At 43.4% G+C, this 19,555-nt stretch overlaps 1 protein-coding gene across 1 annotated transcript; it reads left to right on the forward strand.

The window, feature by feature from the left end:
* The first annotated feature begins 5,003 nt into the window (after positions 1–5,003).
* Positions 5,004–7,337, forward strand: HOXD1 (homeobox D1). Its single transcript, XM_025405398.1, has 2 exons — positions 5,004–5,878; positions 6,233–7,337. Exons 1-2 carry the CDS (start codon positions 5,227–5,229, stop codon positions 6,565–6,567), a joined length of 987 nt encoding a protein of 328 aa, XP_025261183.1. The 5' UTR covers positions 5,004–5,226; the 3' UTR covers positions 6,568–7,337.
* The last annotated feature ends 12,218 nt before the right edge of the window (positions 7,338–19,555 follow it).

Raw genomic sequence — 19,555 nt, forward strand, 5'->3', positions numbered from 1 at the left:
ACCTCTCATCATTCATGGTCCCTCCCATAGGAACATCTCCTTTATTCCCACCCTGCCCCCTCCCACCCCAACTCCTACAGCACAATTTTTCAAAGTGTGGTTCCAAAAAATCTTGCCTTAGGATCATCATCACAAAAAAAAAAAAAAAAAAAAAAAGGATTCCTAGGCCAGGCACAGTGGCTTATGCCTGCAATCCTAGCACTTTGGGAGGCTGAGGTGGGTGAATCACTTGAGCCCAAGAGTTCAAGACCAGCCTGGCCAACATGGCAAGACTTCATCTCTACAAAAAAATTAAAAATTAAAAAAACATTTCAGAGTCAGACTATTAAGTAAAAGTCTCTGGGGGTGACCCAAGAAACCTGAACTTTTAAACAAGATTCTATGGTGATTTCTACCCACCTGATGTGGTTTTTGGAGGCAACAATCTAAAGATATCCTTCAGCCAGTATTAGTCATGGTAAAGACACACCATTCTGTCCACTCTGCTTATGTCCAACAAACACTTTTGAATGCCTCCATATGTCAGTCACTGGCTTGACCAGTGAGCTTTTCATTCACAAAATTCTCAGGGAAAGGCACAGCACTTTAAATGGTTTTCCTCAGGGAAGGTCACATTGTCAGATTTCCAAAAGGTTTAGAATTCTTGTCCTTAGGACTCCTTTGCATCCCTACCTCCATCCTAGGCTGACTGAGGGATGCTACAGAGAACTGCATCTTAATCTGCACTTTCTCTTAATGTGGCTTAAGAAAAAAAAGACACCCACTCTTTTTTACCCCAACAAACAAGATTTTCTGTGACTTGGGGTTAGGAAGCCAAAAGTTTCAAAGTGGTCAAGTGCCTCCAAGCAGTAACATAGTGGGAATTGTCTAGAGGGCTTACCCGGAGCTTCTTGAAAACAACTTCAAATACACAGAAGTAATCCCTGTACTTTGGGAGGCTGAGGTGAGTAGATGACTTGAGGTCAGGAGTTCGAGACCAGCCTGGCCAACATGGCAAAACCCTGTCTCTACTAAGAATATAAAAATTAGCAGGGTGTGGTGGCGTGCGCCTATAGTCCCAGCAACTCGGGAGGCTGAGGCACGACAATCGCTTGAACCCAGGAGGCGGAGGTTGCAGTGAGCCAGTATCGTGTCACTGCACTCCAGCCTGGGTGACAAATCGAGACTCCATCTCAAAAATAAAATAAAATAAACACACAGAAAACCAGACTGCCACCCTCTATCACTTCTGTCTGCAGAAAAGAGGCTAGTTATTAGAAAGGGAGAGAAAGGTAGTCATGAAAGGGATAGGGAGTGGGTAGGGGGTGGCTGCTGTGGTGAGTAGGATGGGAGAGATTTCAAAGCATTCCGACATCAAACACAAACTGGTAGTCAGGCCCCTCTGCTGTCACCTCCTGTGGAGAACTCAGCACCAGGACCCAGCAGGGCAAGTGACCCTGGGGAATTCATGGCTTGACAAGTAATAAAATTAGTAAGACATTTCTCCCATACTTTGTGAACATCTAAGAGACAAACTTTAATGTTACTCAAAATATGCTATATTCACATCTTTCTACATTTCCCCAATAATATCTTCCAACTTCTCCTTAGATAATTATACATTAAGATTCCTCTAGAGTAGATTTATAGTATAGCTAAAACCTGTGTCAGAAATGAATCTCTAGCTCCTTTGGTTTGAGAATGTCTTTTCCCTAGCCTAACTTTCTCCTAATAAATGTCATTACATAGTAAATCCTTGTCAAACATCTGTTGAATTTGAGTATGAGATGACTAGAGTCTTGACTTCCAACCTGAGCAAGTCAAGAACCAGTCCAAGAATGAAGATGCCAACTCTAAGCCCCAAGGTGTGGGATATGCCAAGGATTTGGAGATTAAGGGAGTGGAGAGAAGGGTGAACAGAATATAGCTTTTTCTTTTTCTTTCTTTCTTTTTTTCTTTTTTTTTTTTTGAGACGGAGTCTTGCTCTGTCACCCAGGCTGGAGTTCAGTGGTGTGATCTCGGCTTACTGTAACCTCCACCTCCTGGGTTCAGGCGATTCTCCTGCCTCAGCCTCCCAAGTAGCTGGGACTACAGGCATGTGCCACTAATTTTTTATTTTTATTTTTATTTTTTAGTAGAGATGGGGTTTCACCATGTTAGCCAGGCTGGTCTTGATCTCCTGACCTCGTGATCCACCCACCTCAGCCTCCCAATGTGCTGGGATTACAGGCGGGAACAACCGCACCCGGCCAGAATGTAGTTTTCTGCATGCGATTATCAGAGAAATGCTATTGGGTCTGAACAAATATTGAACACCTCTCCCTCGCTCTCACCCACGGTTGTGAAAACAAAACAAAACAGTATTTTTTAAAATTTCATTCTTTTTTAGGACACTTTCTTCCCTCGGAAAGGCTAAATCTCCAAAATTTTACCTGATGGAGCTAGTGTGGATAGCTCATGGGTGCATCAAAGTCAAGGCCTAATTATATCAGGAAGGACCCACCCTTTGCCCCAAATGCCCAGCAGGAAAAACTTAGTCTTTGTTGCCATGAAAGCTGCCAGGACACCTAGGCAGCCTGATTTTTCTGAAACCTTAGAGAAAAGGCCCTTAATTTGAGGGGTTTTGGTCAGACTTGCCAGACAGTCAGGCTGACTTTTCTGCCCTAAACCCTGGGTTGCAGCTGGCTGGATGTCTTCCCCAAAGAGGTTTACAAAGCCATCCTACCTTCTTGATCCATGGGGCCTCTAGGCTTAGAAGATGTGATAGGATAAGTACCATTTGAGGGAACACTGTGAGAGCTGGGACATCTTGCAGGTAAAAACTGGCTATTAAAATCTAGTCAGAGGTGGAGGAGGGGGCATTGTGAACTCAGCAGCATCTTATTTGCTGTTACTTTTGCATAAATGGCACAGGAGAGCAGTGAAGAAACATGTCTACATTTATAGAGCTAGTGCTGAGGAGCTCTATCATTTTCTAACTGGGGTGCTAGGGAAGAACTTTTATTTTTCTCTTCTTAAAAATTATTTAGGGCCGGGTGCAGTGGCTCACACCTGTAATCCCAGCACTTTGGGAGGCTGAGGCGGGTGGATCAGCAGGTCAGGAGATCAAAACCATTCTGGCTAACAGGGTGAAACCCTGTCTCTACTAAAAATTCAAAAAATTAGCCAGGCGTGGTGGTGGACGCCTGTAGTCCCAGCTACTCAGGAGACTGAGGCAGGAGAATGGCGTGAACCGGGAAGGTGGAGCTTGCAGTGAGCCGAGATCACGCCACTGCACGAATAAATAAATAAATAAATAAATAAATAAATATTTACGACCTTTGTCATCTGACTGGCTATAGCACAAAACTGAAATAGCAAAATCAAGATTGAAGGGCTTGTTTCAGCCCAGGTATTCCATTTCCAATCAAACTCAAGAACTCCAGCAGTGCAGGAACCACAGATCTCTTTAACTTTGTGCTCATTCCTAGGCATCCACCCTCTACCGGCTCCCCTCAACCTGGGGACACCCCTCCCCTATCTTGCAGCAACTTCAGGTCCATCAGTAGTTCACATTTTGGTAGGGCTTTGTTTATCCACAAGTCCACAACCCTGGAAGGAACTGGCTTCCTGGGCTGTGATGGCTCCTATTCTAAAAACTTCCTCAGAGTGGAATTTTAGGCAACAGCTCAATCGCTCTTTTATGACAAGTGGATCAGTAAAACAATAATAAAACCTCGGTTACCATAACTTAGAGGCTGTAATAGATTAAGTTTTCAAGGGCACTTGATATAAGCTTTGAGTAGACTCTTTAGAGTCTTTATTCACACAGGGTTTTAGGAAACCACCATCTTTCATAACTACTGTGTGTAAACAACCTCTATTTATCTAATTTGTAATTTTCCTACAGTCCCCCAAAAAGGGAACATTAAAAGAAATACTATAGGAAATTGGAAAGTTTGTCAATGTAAAGCTGGTCTTTGTAACCTTTCTACTCTTCATTGCCTGTGCCAATTGCACTTTTATTTCCCGTCTCTCTACACTCAGTAAACAAAACCATATTATCAAGGGAAAGACGTGAGCCCATTAACATTGTGAGCCCTCAAATTTCACTCGCAAGAGACGATGCAGCACTTATCTGATGGAGCAGAAGCTCTAATTGCTTCGAGGTACAAGTCCATCCAAACCTCTGAGATCTCACCCGTCCCCGGGAAGCCTTTGCGCCCTCCAGATAAGCTCCTCAGTGAAAGCAAGCGCCGCACGGGTGCCTGTGCCAGCCTCCCAGATAGGAGCACAAGGAGTGTTTCACCATGACTCTGGATTCTTTATTCCAACAACCCAGCCGGAGGGGAAAATCTGCTAAACTACCCCATAAGGCAGAAACTTTATCAAAACCTGGCACTACAACACTGGCCCTCATCACGCCGCCACAAATTGCGAGGGATAGAACAAAGCTGCAAAGTCACGTTAAAAGGAAGCCTAGTCAAAAAGTGAAAATTTTGTCCCGCCCTAGGCACACGGCACTCAGCATAAAATGTAGTTCCATGAGTCATAGGAAAGGGGGAAGAAAGGAAAAAACCAAACATCTGCTCTAGGTTTAGAAGAGGGATAACATCAGTGCCAAGCAAACCGAAAGCGCAGAGGACTCAGAAGAGGGGAAGAGGAATAACTTTACCTGTCCTGGAGGTAGGCGAGGGGCAGTCTCCACCGCCCGAGAGTCACGCTCCCGTTTAACCTTTTCCACGCCGCGACGCCCATAGTCAGCCCCCGAAGGACTTGTCCCCCACGATCCAGAGCAGAAGCGGCTCGCGACTCTGCATCCCCTCACCCTCACCCAAGCGGCCAATCCTGACTTTCTCCCCCCACCTCGCCCAATACCTGTCCAAGAGAAGGCATTCTGCACTCTCGCCCCGCCCTTGCCCAGGCAACCCCGGGTCGCGACGGCTCTCCTCAAGGCTCCGGGACGCTGGGCGGCGGCCCTGGGCTGCTTTGGCTAAGTTGGCTGCGGGGCAGGCGCGAGGAGCGGCGCGCCAGTCGGGACCCGGGCCGTGCGGGGAGGCCGCCCATTGGCCGGCCAGCGCCACGTGGCTGCCCCCGTTGGTATATTAGGCCACTATTTACCTCCGGCACACTCGCCATGGCTCGGCGAGGGCAGCTCGGGTAGAGAGGGCTGGCGGAGCGGCGCAGACGGCGGCGGTCCTGCCCAGCCTCTGCCCGGCTCCGCACTCCGGCCCCGGCCTGCGCCCTCAGGAAGGTGGGGCCGGAACCATGAGCTCTTATCTGGAGTACGTGTCGTGCAGCAGCGGCGGCGGGGTCGGCGGCGACGTGCTCAGCTTAGCACCCAAGTTCTCCCGCTCCGACGTCCGGCCCGTGGCTCTGCAGCCCGCCTTCTCCCTGGGCAGCGGCGACGGCGCCTTTGTCAGCTGTCTGCCCCTGGCCGCCGCCCGACCCTCGCCTTCGCCCCCCGCCACCCCCGTGCGGCCGCCGGCACCGCCTCCGGCCGCGCCCCAGTACGCGCCGTGCACCCTGGAGGGGAGCTACGAACCGGGTGCGGCACCTGCCGCGGCAGGGGCGGGCACGGACTACGGCTTCCTGGGGCCCGGGCCCGCGTACGACTTCCCGGGCGTGCTGGGGCGGGCGGCAGACGACGGCGGGGCTCACGTCCACTACGCCACCTCGGCCGTCTTCTCGGGCGGCGGCTCATTCCTCCTCAGCGGCCAGGTGGATTACGCGGCCTTCGGCGAGCCCGGCCCCTTCCCGGCGTGTCTCAAAGAGCCAGCCGACGGCCACCCTGGTGCTTTCCAGACCGCATCCCCGGCCCCAGGCACCTACCCCAAGTCCGTCTCTCCCGCCTCCGGCCTCCCCGCCGCCTTCAGCACGTTCGAGTGGATGAAAGTGAAGAGGAACGCCTCTAAGAAAAGTAAGTCCGCGGGCCTTGGATGGGGTCACCTGGGGTTGGGGACGGAGGCTCCCTCGCGGAAATGCGCTGGGAGCGTGGTGCCGCTGCCTCTCCAGACAGCGGTTTGGGTTTTGCGGAGAAGACACGTTCTTGGGCGAATTCCATTGAGTCTGCCTCGAGTACAGACTCGGAAAATGTGCCAGGCATTGAGAAAATTTCAGGAAGGAGCTCTCCGTGAAATTTCTCCTGGCACAAACTGTGTTGCTAGGAACCCAGGAGGGCTGCGCTGGGACTTTGATTCTACCTAACTCCACTGTTCACCCACGTTCTGTCCCCGGCCTCTGGCCTGGCTGACGCCCTGTCTTTACGTTGCAGGCAAACTCGCCCAGTATGGGACCGCTAACCCGTCCAGCGCGATCCGCACGAATTTCAGCACCAAGCAACTGACAGAACTGGAAAAAGAGTTTCATTTCAATAAGTACTTAACTCGAGCCCGACGCATCGAGATAGCCAACTGCTTGCAACTGAATGACACGCAAGTCAAAATCTGGTTCCAGAACCGCAGGATGAAACAGAAGAAAAGGGAACGAGAAGGGCTTCTGGCCACGGCCATTCCTGTGGCTCCCCTCCAACTTCCCCTCTCTGGAACAACCCCCACCAAGTTTATCAAGAACCCCGGCAGCCCTTCTCAGTCCCAAGAGCCTTCGTGAGGCCGGGACTTGGGACCGAAAAACTGTGGCCTGCAGAAGTCCCAGGTCACCCCCACCCCTATCTAGACTTAGGAGCTCAGTTTGGGATGGAGGTGGGAGAACAGAAATGAATAGGGGTTTCACTTGGGAAATGAAGTACTTTAGTTGGCTTCTGAATCCCAGACTATATGTCCAGATATTAATTGGCTGTCTTGTAAGCCACTTGTTTGGTTATGATTTGTGTCTTATCAGGGAAAAGGTGCCCAGTTGCCAGCCCAGCTCTGCTGCTATCTTTGCCTCACTTAGTCATATGCAATTCTCGTTGCAGAGTGGCAGACCATTAGCTGCTGAGTTCTGTCAGCACTCTGATGTGCTCAGAAGAGCACCTGCCCAAAGTTTTTCTGGTTTTAATTTAAAGGACAAGGCTACATATATTCAGCTTTTTGAGATGACCAAAGCTAGTTAGGGTCTCCTTGATGTAGCTAAGCTGCTTCAGTGATCTTCACATTTGCACTCCATTTTTTTTTTCCTTTAAAAAGCGGTTTCTACCTCTCTATGTGCCTGAGTGATGATACAATCGCTGTTTAGTTACTAGATAAAGAAATCCACAGAGTGGGTAAAGAGTAGAATCTGAACTATATCTTGACAAATATTATCAAACTTGAATGTAAATATATACAGTATGTATATTTTTAAAAACGATTTGCTTGCAGTGACCTTGTAAGTGACATTTAATGTCATAGCATGTAAAGGGTTTTGTTTTTTTTTGTAATAAAAATTGTAGAATCTGCTGCTGTCTGCTTTTCTTACATTCTTTAATCATGATTCTCTTTCTTTAAAGTTGATTCAGTTTCCTGTATTTGAATTTTCTTGATTCTGCTATGAGAATTTGTTTATGTTGATAACTTTATTTATTTATTTATTTATTTATTTATTTATTTATTTATTTATTTTGAGATGGAGTCTTGCTCTGTTGCCCAGGCTGGACTGCAGTGGCACAATCTTGGCTCACCACAACCTCTGCCTCCCAGGTTCAAGTGATTCTCCTGCCTCAGCCTCCGTAGTAGCTGGGATTACAGGCATAAGCCACCACACCCAGCTAATTTTTTGTATTTTTTTTTAGTAGAGATGGGGGTTTCACCATGTTGGCCAGGCTGGTCTCGAACTCCTGACCTCAGGTGATCCGCCCACCGCGGCCTCCCAAAGTGTTAGAATTACAAACGTGAGCCAGGGCGCCCGGTGGATAACTTTTAAAAATAATACTTCCAGGCCGGGCGCGGTGGCTCAAGCCTGTAATCCCAGCACTTTGGGAGGCCGAGACGGGCGGATCACGAGGTCAGGAGATCGAGACCATCCTGGCTAACACGGTGAAACCCCGTCTCTACTAAAAATACAAAAAACTAGCCGGGCGAAGTGGCGGGCGCCTGTGGTCCCAGCTACTCGGGAGGCTGAGGCAGGAGAATGGCGTGAACCCGGGAGGCGGAGCTTGCAGTGAGCTGAGATCCGGCCACCGCACTCCAGCCTGGGCGACAGAGCCAGACTCCGTCTCAAAATAAAAAAAAAAAAAATAATACTTCCTACAGGTTGTGTACATGCCCAGCAAGTTATGGACAATTATCTCAGTAGTTTAAGAGAGAAAACTACTCTGCCAAATGTCCAAGTAACTATGGAAATACTTTCCTTGCCTTGAGTGTCCTAGTTTTATGGTAGGTGTGTAGTCTGCACATTAACTCAAGTGTTAGGTGCCTACTGTGGAATGTTGTAAAGCCAAGGAGACACTTCAGGGAGATCTTGTACTTTTGTCTTCTGTCCTCACAAAAGGAAGGAAGAGGAAAGGTGACCTGAAGACTTTGTTTCTTGGTTAGTGTTCCCTGAGAAAGGCAGCTGCACATCAAAAAGTTCTCAGTGGCTGAATTCCCATTTCCAAAGTCAAGAGTTGCAAAGGAGGCTGGGAAAGGCTAGTAGTCACAAATTTCTACTTCCTGTAACCCAGACTGAGTATCTGGCTGAGAGAGCACAGACAGTGCCTTTCTGATTTCAAAAATGAAATATTTTCAAATGAATTCTTTGGAAGACGTACAAGCACAAAATTTGAAAGTTGACAAGAGAGTATGTGGTTTAAAAAAACCACAAAACCTATTCTCTAATCTATTTCCACCCAACCTCCCATTTCTCATCATGGAGGCATTCATAGTTGACTAGAGTTTATATAACCTTGCAGAAATATGAGAAAAAGATGCAACATAAACACACAGAATCAAGTGGATACTTGAGACAATTTTGGGGAGTAGGTTATTTTCCTTATTTTACAGCTGTATCTTTAAGTTCTTTCTTTAGTTCAACAGAAAGGCTTAAAGGCCCAAATAATTCAGATAAGAACCTCAGCTCTTTTAGCTATATTTCTAGATTCCAGCATAATGCTTTAAATCTAAGCAACTGTGAAAGATTACCTTTTCTATAAAACAGCAATGTGATTAGTTCTCTTAGAAAATTGGAGTTACACTGAAGTTCTCATTCTTTGCACCTATAATTGAGTGGAGTTGAAGAAATGATCAGCTCTAACAAACTCAGCTGATTAGAGGGAAAAGATATTGCTTAAAAAGCAGGTCTGTCAATATTATTCTTATGTTTCCCCATCTGCCCTTCAATAACTTGATGCTAATTGAGTCTTGTTTGAAACAACAGCCCCCCTCTGAGCTCTGCTGTTATTTGAAAGAACTTGTTAAAGGACTTGTGATCTGCTTGCTTACAGCCACCTCTGGGCTTCCCTGCAGTGGTCTTTGACATGACAATGTTTCCTTTTTGATAAGCATTTAAATGTACACCTAAACAACAACAACAACAAAATACCAACATGCTTGGTCATTTCCGTAATCTACCACCATTTTCTCTGAGAAAATAAAGCTTTTCCTTCTGAAGCGAGTACTAGCACTTAGCCCTGATGGATGTCTTTCTTGATGAGGGGGGCTATTATGACATTCGTATAATGCTGTTCTATGAATCAGGCCAATATTAGCTATTTTTTGCCCAACCCCAGGGATCTTTAAAAGCTTTCTTAATGCAGATCACTGTACAGCTATATTCAGTATTAGGAAGAGTCCTGGCTGGAGATTGGGATGAACTAGGTGACCTCTGGAGGTCCCTCCCAGCAATGAAAATGCTACAATTTAATGACTTCTGCATATTTTATTTTAGACCTATCATTTGAAGGGAGTTAGGTTCTAAGAGAAAGCAAATGTACTCTCTAGGATTACAGTGACACTGTGTTTATACAGGAAAAGAGGATTTTAGACACTATCAAATACATCTTGTCAGTGGAGTTACCTAGGCAATGTGGATCATTTACAGAGCATTCCTTTTCCCATTTTTTTGAGCCTTGTGTTATTTTGAGTCAGATCTCCATGAAGTGTGAGGTTACTATGTAAACTGCAGCTACTCAAACAATCCCATTTCTATTTTACAAGATTTCTAACTAAATATGCTAATTTACCCTCCAGAAATCTGTTACAAGGATGAATATACTGTGGACAGTTCTGGCTGTTGTATAATTAACTATTCAATGTTCCTTCGTCTTCACATAATGACCATGTGTCTACTTTTCTGGATCAGGATAATTGGGAGTGAGGAAAAGGAAAGCATTTAATAATATATAAAATTCCCGTAAGTTGAGTACTAGAAAATGAAGGCTTTGCTGATATAAAAACCTAAAGCAATGTCACCTAGAGTTTCAAAAGATTGTGTGTGATTTATGCTGTCTCAATCTCAAACGTGGTGAGAAGCAACACCAGAAGAGGCTGTCTGATTATCATGTCATCCAAAAAAACAGAAGCAGGCTCAGGAGAGTTGCATTAGCTCTGAAGTTCTTAATTATTTCTTTTGGCCAAAGAAATGATCTATATTTGCTGAATATTGAATTTGAAAACCTCAGGATCTAATCAGGTTCCGAGAGATGTTCAGTCTGACCACAGACCTCTCAACAAGAAAAATGCCCATTGTTAAAACTTTATTTGTGGTTTTAAAGTAAAACCATAGTGGTCATATCTCACAAATAAAGATAAATATCCGTCTAAATAGAAACAAAGATGTTCACGGTTTTTACCTCTATCTAATGTTTTCAAGTCATGAACATGCAACATAATCTGCAAAATAACTCTATGTCAACATCTCATTTGTAATTGCTTATTACATTGTACGTGTTATTCAGAAATAAAATTTCTATAGAAACTGTTTGACTAGATTCAATAATGAACCAAGAGGATGAAAATCTTAAATGTTGGTGTGGAAGGAAGGTCTATTACTTAGTTTGTAAAGATTTCAACACAATCTCTTCGCCTTCTAGAAATCTTACTGATATATTTTGGAAAGAAGGGCCGAAGAGAGTCATTTGGACTTGTAATAGCTAATAAACTATTACAAGTTTATTAAAACTGACATTTTTGTGGCATTTCTAGAAGGTACTAGACTCTTTAGCACACTGAATTCTTAGGGATTTTGTAGAGCCTACGCTTATACAATTTGGGGAAACCTCTTTAAGGAAAAAAATACAAAATTGTTAATACAAAATTCCCAGGATGTGGAATGGTTCAAGTTAGTGAAGTTTAAATTTCACTGGGTTCATAGTAAATCCATATCTGCCCCTTCCTTGAAACCATTGCTTTTTCTCCACTGCCATCATTGCCTGTGAGATAATAGCAATGACTGCTTTTCTCTAACATCTTAGAGCCAGAGTCACTGTTACTCTTCAAATGCATCAAATAGTGGATAATGGGGACAAGGGCAGGTTGGCACTCTGTTCTACTGTCTTAACATCTCAATCTCACTGTGCTCTTCTGGGCTACTGGGTGGCTGACTTTAACTAGTGGTCTTACTTCACTGCGTTAGAATGGGAACCCTACCTCATCCTAGAGGTCCTCTTCTGTTGCGTTTTCTTCTCAAAGATGAACAGAAGAGAAAGATATAGCTGGAGACAATGCAGCCACATTGTTAGCATCTAAACATTTCCTAGAATGGAACCACTGAGGCTGAAGTAAAGGACCCTGAAAAAATAACATTATTATTTTTCTTTTCTTAGAAATGGGATCTCGTTTTGTTGCCCAGGCTGGTCTTGAACTCTCGGGTTTAAGTGACCCTCCTGCCTCAGCCTCCCAAGTAGCTGGGAATTTAGGCATGCACTGTCATACCCAGTAAGAACATCATTCTTTTCTTCTTCTTCTTCTTTTTTTTTTTTTTTTTTTTTGAGACGGAGTCTCACTCTGCTGCCCAGGCTGGAGTGCAGTGGCGCGATCTCGTTCACTGCAGGCTCTGCCTCCCAGGTTCACGTCATTCTCCTGCCTCAGCCTCCTGAGTAGCGGGGACTACAGGCGCCCGCCACCATGCCTGGCTAATTTTTTGTATTTTTAGTAGAGACGGGGTTTCACCTTGTTAGCCAGGATGGTCTTGATCTCCTGACCTCGTGATCCACCCACCTCGGCCTCCCAAAGTGCTGGGATTACAGGCGTGAGCCACCAACCCTGGCCAAGAACATTATTCTTAAGGGAGGAGACCTGGATTTCAGTACCAGTTGTATTTTCTGATTAAAAGGAAAAATAACTTGCCTGGTCTTAGATTCTCCTATAAAACAAAGTGGGTTGGTCTGGATGACGATTACATTCCCTTATCACCTTAGCATTTCTTCACAATCCTTTGTTGGTTATTACTGAAGAGTTTATTTAGTAGTACTGTAGCTCTGTAAGATTAATGTCAACAAGAGGCTGGTATTGAAGCAGTTTCTGAGACCTTTAAAAATTATCTGGCTTTAGAATCTGGGTGTATGTGCATATGTATATGTGAACTAGGTAACATTCCTCATTTGTCTACCTGATGAACTAAAAGCTAACGATGGTGAGAGCCTCCAAAAAGACCACTTCCCTTTGAAGAGATAAACTAGAGATTTAACAAGAGATTTTTCAAATGGGTGTCAGCGCTTCCTATTTGGATTCTCAATCTCCTTGTCCTTAATTCCATACTTCAAAGTTGACAACTTTCAGAATAGAGAAGTGATATTGGGTCTTTTCTCTTACTTTCAGATAAATGGGATTCTGAAGTGAATGCTCCATTCTTTTGAAGAAAAGAAACATGGATAAACAAATCTCTCCTCCTTTCCATTAGTCACCAAATCCTGTCTATTTCTCCTTCTGCATTGGCTCAGTCTTTATCATTTCTCACTTAGCAATGCAACTGATGCCTTACTGGTCTCCTTGCCTCCGGTCTTCTTCCCAGTCAATCCATTCGAAAGCCCTGCTTTCATTGTATTGTTGCACTTTGAACTCTCAGTAGCTCCTGGTAGCAAGTAGAAGAAACTCAGATGTTTTTAACTCGGGATTCAAGGCCCTCAACACCTGTTTCCAGCTATCTTTTCCCTGATAATCTCCCACCATTGCCTGACACACAAACTTTACCCCCAGTTAGTGTGGACTGTTTATACTCCCTGCAAGAAATTTATGCTTTCCTGCCTCTGAACCTTTTCTCATGTCATTCCTCTCTCATACTTCTACCTTCTCTCTGCCTATCCAAAGTCATCCTTTGTGGCACAGCTCAAACCTCACCACCTCTACAAAACTTTTTTCTTACATCATCCAAACTTAAAGCTAACTCCTCTGAGCTGCTGTAGTATTTATTGTTTGTATCACCTGCTTAAGCACTTAGAATCTCCTGCCATATTATGAGAGGTCTGTTTCTCTTTCCACCTTTCTTCCCCTCTCATTAGTTCTCCCTCCATGGGCATATGTATATTTCATCTATCATTGAGTATTTTATACATAATAATGGTCCTATACCATTTGCTGAATGTTGAATGTGGATCAAAGCTTACAGTGCTGCTCATCAAGTGCTTTCTACCAGGTGAGGAACACTCTGATGACTTATTTGCTAAGTATTCTCTATATTTCATTACTTATAATAGAATACAAGTGATTTTTGACTACACAGTAAAATACAAATAGGAGGCTAGAAAGCTGAAGGAGGGAGAGCTTATAGACTTTCCTCCTTATGCATCTGGTACATTCTTTTGATTAAATGCTTTGTATACCAATAAAGTGTGAATGTTATCGAAAACAATCCCTTTTATTCTTTTTTTTCCCCGAGATGGAGTGTCACTCTGTTGCCCAGGCTGGAATGCAGTGGTGCGATCTCGGGTCACTCACTGCAACCTCTGCCTCCCTGGTTCAAGCAATTCTCCTGCCTCAGCCTACCGAGTAGCTGGGATTACAGGCGCCCACCACCACACCTGGCTGATTTTTGTATTTTTAGTAGAGACGGGGTTTCGCCATGTTGGTCAGGCTGGTCTCAAACTCCTGACCTCAAGTGATCCACCCGCCTCGGCCTCCCAAAGTGCTGGGATTGCAGACATGAGATACTATGCCCGGCCAATCCCTTTTATTCTTACAGAATGTAATTTATAATGCATTTTGGTTGTTGTTTGAGGCTTTTTAATGTATTGTATTTGTTACTTGTTATAGTTGTTGGAGTACCTTATGGAAACGGAACTCCTGGAGAAAGATTGATGAAACCAAATGAGGTCTAGCAGAGAGTTTCTGGAGACAATTAAATGTAGTAGTTATTACAGTGAACCTTGGAAGCAGACAGGCTTGGGCACAAATCCTGGGACAGATGACTCAGTGTCATTCAGCTCTACATTCCTCCCTTAAAAATGGGAATATTAATATCTCTACTTCATTGACTTGTGAGGAAGAGCAGAGATAATACATGTGGATCATTTAGCACAATGTCTAGTGTAACATTTGCTAACTATTAAGACAGAATGGGTAATGAGCATTGTGATAGGCATCTAGGATGGAAAGACAGGGACTGAGGGAAAGAAATATTTACATGTATGACAAATATGTACTGAGTTTCCAGGTGCCATGCACAGACTATTACCAACTAGGAATGAAGAGATACTGGGAAGGGAAGAATCATTGCAGCAGATATGGCTGGAGAGATTAAGTAAAGTCTAGGGTTATCAATACATTTAGCAAAATACTGGTGGTACATAATAACAGAGGAAAGGAAAGTGGCAGTTAATGAACGCTTGATGACTGCAACGGCTGGGCACTCACTAAATTAAGACTCCAAGATCTTAGAAGAAGCCCGGGAGAAATAAAGGATGGAAGAGGTGTCAGGCCATTACCCACTGCTTCTGGTTTACTGGCTCATTCTGAGTGCAGAAAACTTAAATCCATCACACTTTTGTTCAATTTTTTCCTATCCAAAAGGACATATGAATTCACATGCATGGCACTTTGGAGGTCAGGTGCCATAAATTAGACTAAAGGTTTCAGACGTTCCATTTCTGCCTCTTTCCAATTTTAGTTGTAAAACATATAATTATCATTTGGAACTCAAGATGAATAGATTTAGCTTAAAACTTTCTCAATTAAGATTATATAGAATTAGGGTCACTTGTTTATTTATTTACTTATTTTTTTTTAAATTAGAGACAGGGTCTCACTATATTGCCCAGGCTGGAGTACAGTGGCTATTCACAGGCACAATTATAGATAGCTAACTACAGCCTCTAACTTCTGGGCTCAAGCCATCCTCCTGCCCCAGCCTCCCCAGTAGCTGGGACTACAGGTGTGTGCCACCATGCCCAACCGGTTTATTTTATTTGTTATATTTTTAACTTTAGGAACACTTTAATAAAGTTCAACAACACATTTGGGTTGCTAAAAAATCCAAACTTGTAAATATTTTTCTCCCATACTCCTAGAAGGCTATTAGTGAAGAAGAAACAGTTATCTGTTAGTTTCATCTGGTTTCTCTCTCTTATTACATTTGAGTCAATGTAAATTTAATATTTTTATTTAAAAATAGCATGCATGATATGTATCCAGTTTCATAAAATTATTTCTGTGTACCAAGTTATCTATGTACCTATCACTCCTAATATCTGAGTGTCTGCATAAAGCTGTCAAGAAAGATGTTCACCTAATATTCATGATGGTTAACTTCTACAGAGTAAGATTTTATTGACTTTTTTATTTGTAGTCATTTTCTGTTTTGCTTAAAATTTAAATCATTAAATGTAGAAATAATAAAGTCATTACTTACAAATATAAGAAAAAGGGCAAAATTCATCTGGTAGCCACAGTCATTGCATTTATTTTTGCCAGGGGAAGGTCCCAGAGGAATTAGATAATGCTTCTTATGTGCCGATTCTTGAATAATTAAATAAAAATGTCTGCGATATACATGGGTGTACACATGAGTCAAATAAATGATAGATAGGGTCTATCATTCATTTCTTCAATAGGGAATTGAGCATTTGAGTGTCACATATGTTCAATTTTCATCCTACCCGTTGGAAACAAGTTCTGAATTGTGTTGATAAAAGCAGAATTCACGATTAGCAAAGTAATAAGAAAAGTATACCTTTAGCTTAAGTAAAATGGAGAATCCAAGAAACGTGGAAAACTATTCTGTTTATCATGTTTCTATACTTATAATAATACAAAATTAAAGAAACGTTAAAAGCAAGTATATAAAGATATAGGCACACTTTTTAAAGGATGCATAGTCTCAGTAAGCTTTGCAGTTTTCTAGGGAGCAACACTAAAATATTCTTTCATTTTTGTTGTAGCAAGATTTATAAAATTTTATAGTGGTCTGTGTAACATACATACAAACACAAGTCTAAGTAAGCCTCAAGAAGGTTAGTAAGGGTTAGGTAACCATGATAAGAAAATGCTAGTCCTTCCGTTACTTTTATTTAGAAGTTGGTTTATTTCACTGGCAACTTGATCTCTCTGAGTATGCCTGAGAAGACTTAAAACATACATATTTTCAGATAGGGTCTCACTCTGTTGTCCAGGCTGGAGTGGAGTGGTGTGATCTTGGCTCACTGCAGTCTTAACCTCCCAGGGTACAGGTGATCCTCCCATCTCAGCCTCCTTCCTGAGTAGCTGGGACATAGGCGCGCACCACCACACCCAGCTAATTTTTTGTAGAGACAGGGTTTTGCCATGTTGCTCAGGCTGGTCTCAAACTCCTGGAATCAAGCGGTCCGCCTGCTTCAGACTCCCCAAATGCTAGAATTACAGGTGTAAGCCACCTCGCCTGACTGTCAGATATATTCTTTTTCTAATGGTATTAGGTATCTTCATTTGGCTGAAATTATTTAAATCCTGTGGAGGATCTACTACATAGCTGCCATTGTTTTGGCTTGCCCAGTATTCGTTTACTGTCCCTCTAACAACCCGACACTTTTTCTGTGGGGAAAGGAACAGCTGATTACTGTGCCTGTGATAGTGATACCTGCTCTGGGGCCTGTGCCAGAGTTACATTCCAGGTGTTGCTGTTGTCTCCTGGGTGTGGAGTACCCTTCAAACCTAGTTTCCTAACCCTCCTAGAGATAACTAAAGTTAATCATTTTTCCTTTTTAAGCTACCTTTAGTGGGTCCAATGTTTGCCACTCAGAACACAGTGTGATGCACTGCCCTCAAGGAACTTACAAACTCAGTAGAAAGGAAGATTGGATAAGTCCAAAAATAATGTTAAGTGCTTTATTGACACTTCACATGCCACGTGGACACACTGTGTCCACACAGCACAAAATGAAGCTGCAGGCTGGCAAGCATCCAGTTGCTTTAACAAATTTGGCAGTGCATTGAAAACATAGGGCTACAGTGTCGATCACAAGACCTCTGGAGAAGGGAACTCCACAACTTCCACGGGTAATTTGCTGCTAGCTGCTTCAGAGACTCTGGCAATGGAGAAGTGAAGTCATTTTTTTCCCCCTCCAACTTTTTTGATTCCTAAGAACTTTCCTTCTCAGCTCAAAGTGGGAATGTTGGACTAAGTGATGACAAAGATCCCAATACTAATTGCTTCTGGCTTAGTTTCATGGTTGAATTAATTTTAATTCCTTCTGTTTCCAAACCCTTCTGTGCTCCACACTGCACTTTGTATACATCTTTATTATATAACAATTGCTGTTGATTGCAATTATCTGTATCCATGTCTGTCTCTTCCAGGGCAGGAGCTATAACATAGTCATCTTCCTAGCTTTAGCTTCTCTACCATATTCACTTTTGCTGTATTGGGTATTACGTTCATTTTACATATTGTAAGTACTGAGAAGAGTTTTTAAAAAGGCTTGTCTGTTTGCCCACTTTGGTCCTGCTAGAAGGTACTGCATCCCATGCTTGGGTTACAATGATGAAGTGGGAAAGTCTGTCTCTGTCTCTTCTTTTTCTGAGACTCTTCCGGCCACTAACAGCCTCTCTGTACAGGCCTACCAATACTGTCCAGTCAGTAGTGGATTAAGGCAGCTCTAGGTTCTAATTAGCTTGTTCTAGCTTAACCTCTACTTTTTAAACTGTATACAAAGTTTAGTGTACTCTTCTGCATTTATGTTACATTTTATAATGGAAAGAAGTGAAATAATGCACATTTAAAAATAGGTCCTCTCCTAAACATACCAGGTTTCCCTCTGAGTGAGAGATAAGGCTGTCTCGATATGTTTTAAACTTCTAGAGACAAGAGTGAGACACTGAGAGTTTAACATCAGATGACATAGAAAGCAGAATTATAAGATGGATTAGACTGGAAGAGGCAGAAGTCAGAGAGGCCATTTAGGGATTCATTTCAGTGGCCTTGATGAGAGATGATGAAGGCTTGAGGCAATGAAGACAGAAAAACATAAAACAGTCACTCTGGAGGAAGAATGGGAAGGAGTTAGCAACTGATGCAAAAGAGGAGAAAGATCAGATGCAGACTTTAGAGCCCCAGGAACCAACGATTTTTTAAAGAATTTATCATGCGAAAACATATACAAAATAAAACCTACAATTTTAATCATTTTAAAGTGTATAATTCAGCGGCATTAAGTTCACCCAACATGGCAAAAACTGTCTCTACTAGAAAAACAAAAATTAGCTAGGTGTGGTGGCACGTGCCTATAATCCCAGCTACTTGGGTGGGGGCTGAAGCACGAGACCCACTTGAACTTGGGAGGCGGGGGTTGCATTGAGCCAAGATCGCATCACTGCACTCCAGCCTGGGCAACAGAGTGAGACTCAGTCTAAAAAAAAAAAAAAAAAAGAAGGATTTACTGTAGTTTTTGACATATAATAGTACTAACTCTATGTAAGTCATCTTTCATTTTAGTCTTGAAGAAAAATGAGGCACAGAGATGTGGCCTGATGGCTCAATGTAGAGCCAGGATTGAAGCTACAGTCATCAGAACTTTTATGTGCCTAATAGCTATCTGGGTTTCTTGAGCTAGGAGGAGGGGAGAACATCAGGTTATAATTAAGAATCTCTTGGCTGGGCACAGTGGCTCACGCCTGTAATCCCAGCACTTTGGGAGGCTGAGGCAGGTGGATCACCTGAGGTCAGGAGTTTGAGACCAGCCTGACCAACATGGTGAAACCCTGTCTCTACGAAAAACACAAAATTAGGTGGACGTGGTGGAGGGTGCCTGTAATCCCAGATACTTGGCAGGCTGAGCAGAAAAATCGCTTGAACCCGGGAGGTGGAGGTTGCCGTGAGCCAAGATCACGCCATTGCACTCCAGCCTGGGCAACAAGAGCGAAACTCTGTCTCAAGAAAATTTAAAAAAAAGAATCTCTCTGTTGAGGTCTGAGTGATAAAAAGTCACCTGACACCAAAAGCACTGCAGTTTCTGTCCCCACAATAGAAAGAAGGATAGACTAAATGAGAAGGGAAGGGCTGCCTGGGGATGGAGGGACAGACCACAGAGGGACCCTTTCCCACCCACCCACACTCTGTCAGTCATTTCACCATTTTTTGGTTTTGTTTTAGTAAAGTCTCTGGTTAAAGTATAAATACCCCTCAAGAGGAGTTACATATTAACCTACTATATTAGTTTTCCATTTCCATGTACAAATTGCCCCCAAGCTTAGTGGCTTAAACCAACAGTAAGCATTTGTTAAACTTCACAGGTTCTGTGGGTCAAGAATTCTGGAGTGGCTTCGCTGGGTGATTCTGGCTTAGGATCTCTCAGAAG

This window comes from Theropithecus gelada, chromosome 12, assembly GCF_003255815.1.
Source record: "Theropithecus gelada isolate Dixy chromosome 12, Tgel_1.0, whole genome shotgun sequence".
In the NCBI taxonomy this organism is placed as follows: Eukaryota; Metazoa; Chordata; class Mammalia; order Primates; family Cercopithecidae; genus Theropithecus; species Theropithecus gelada.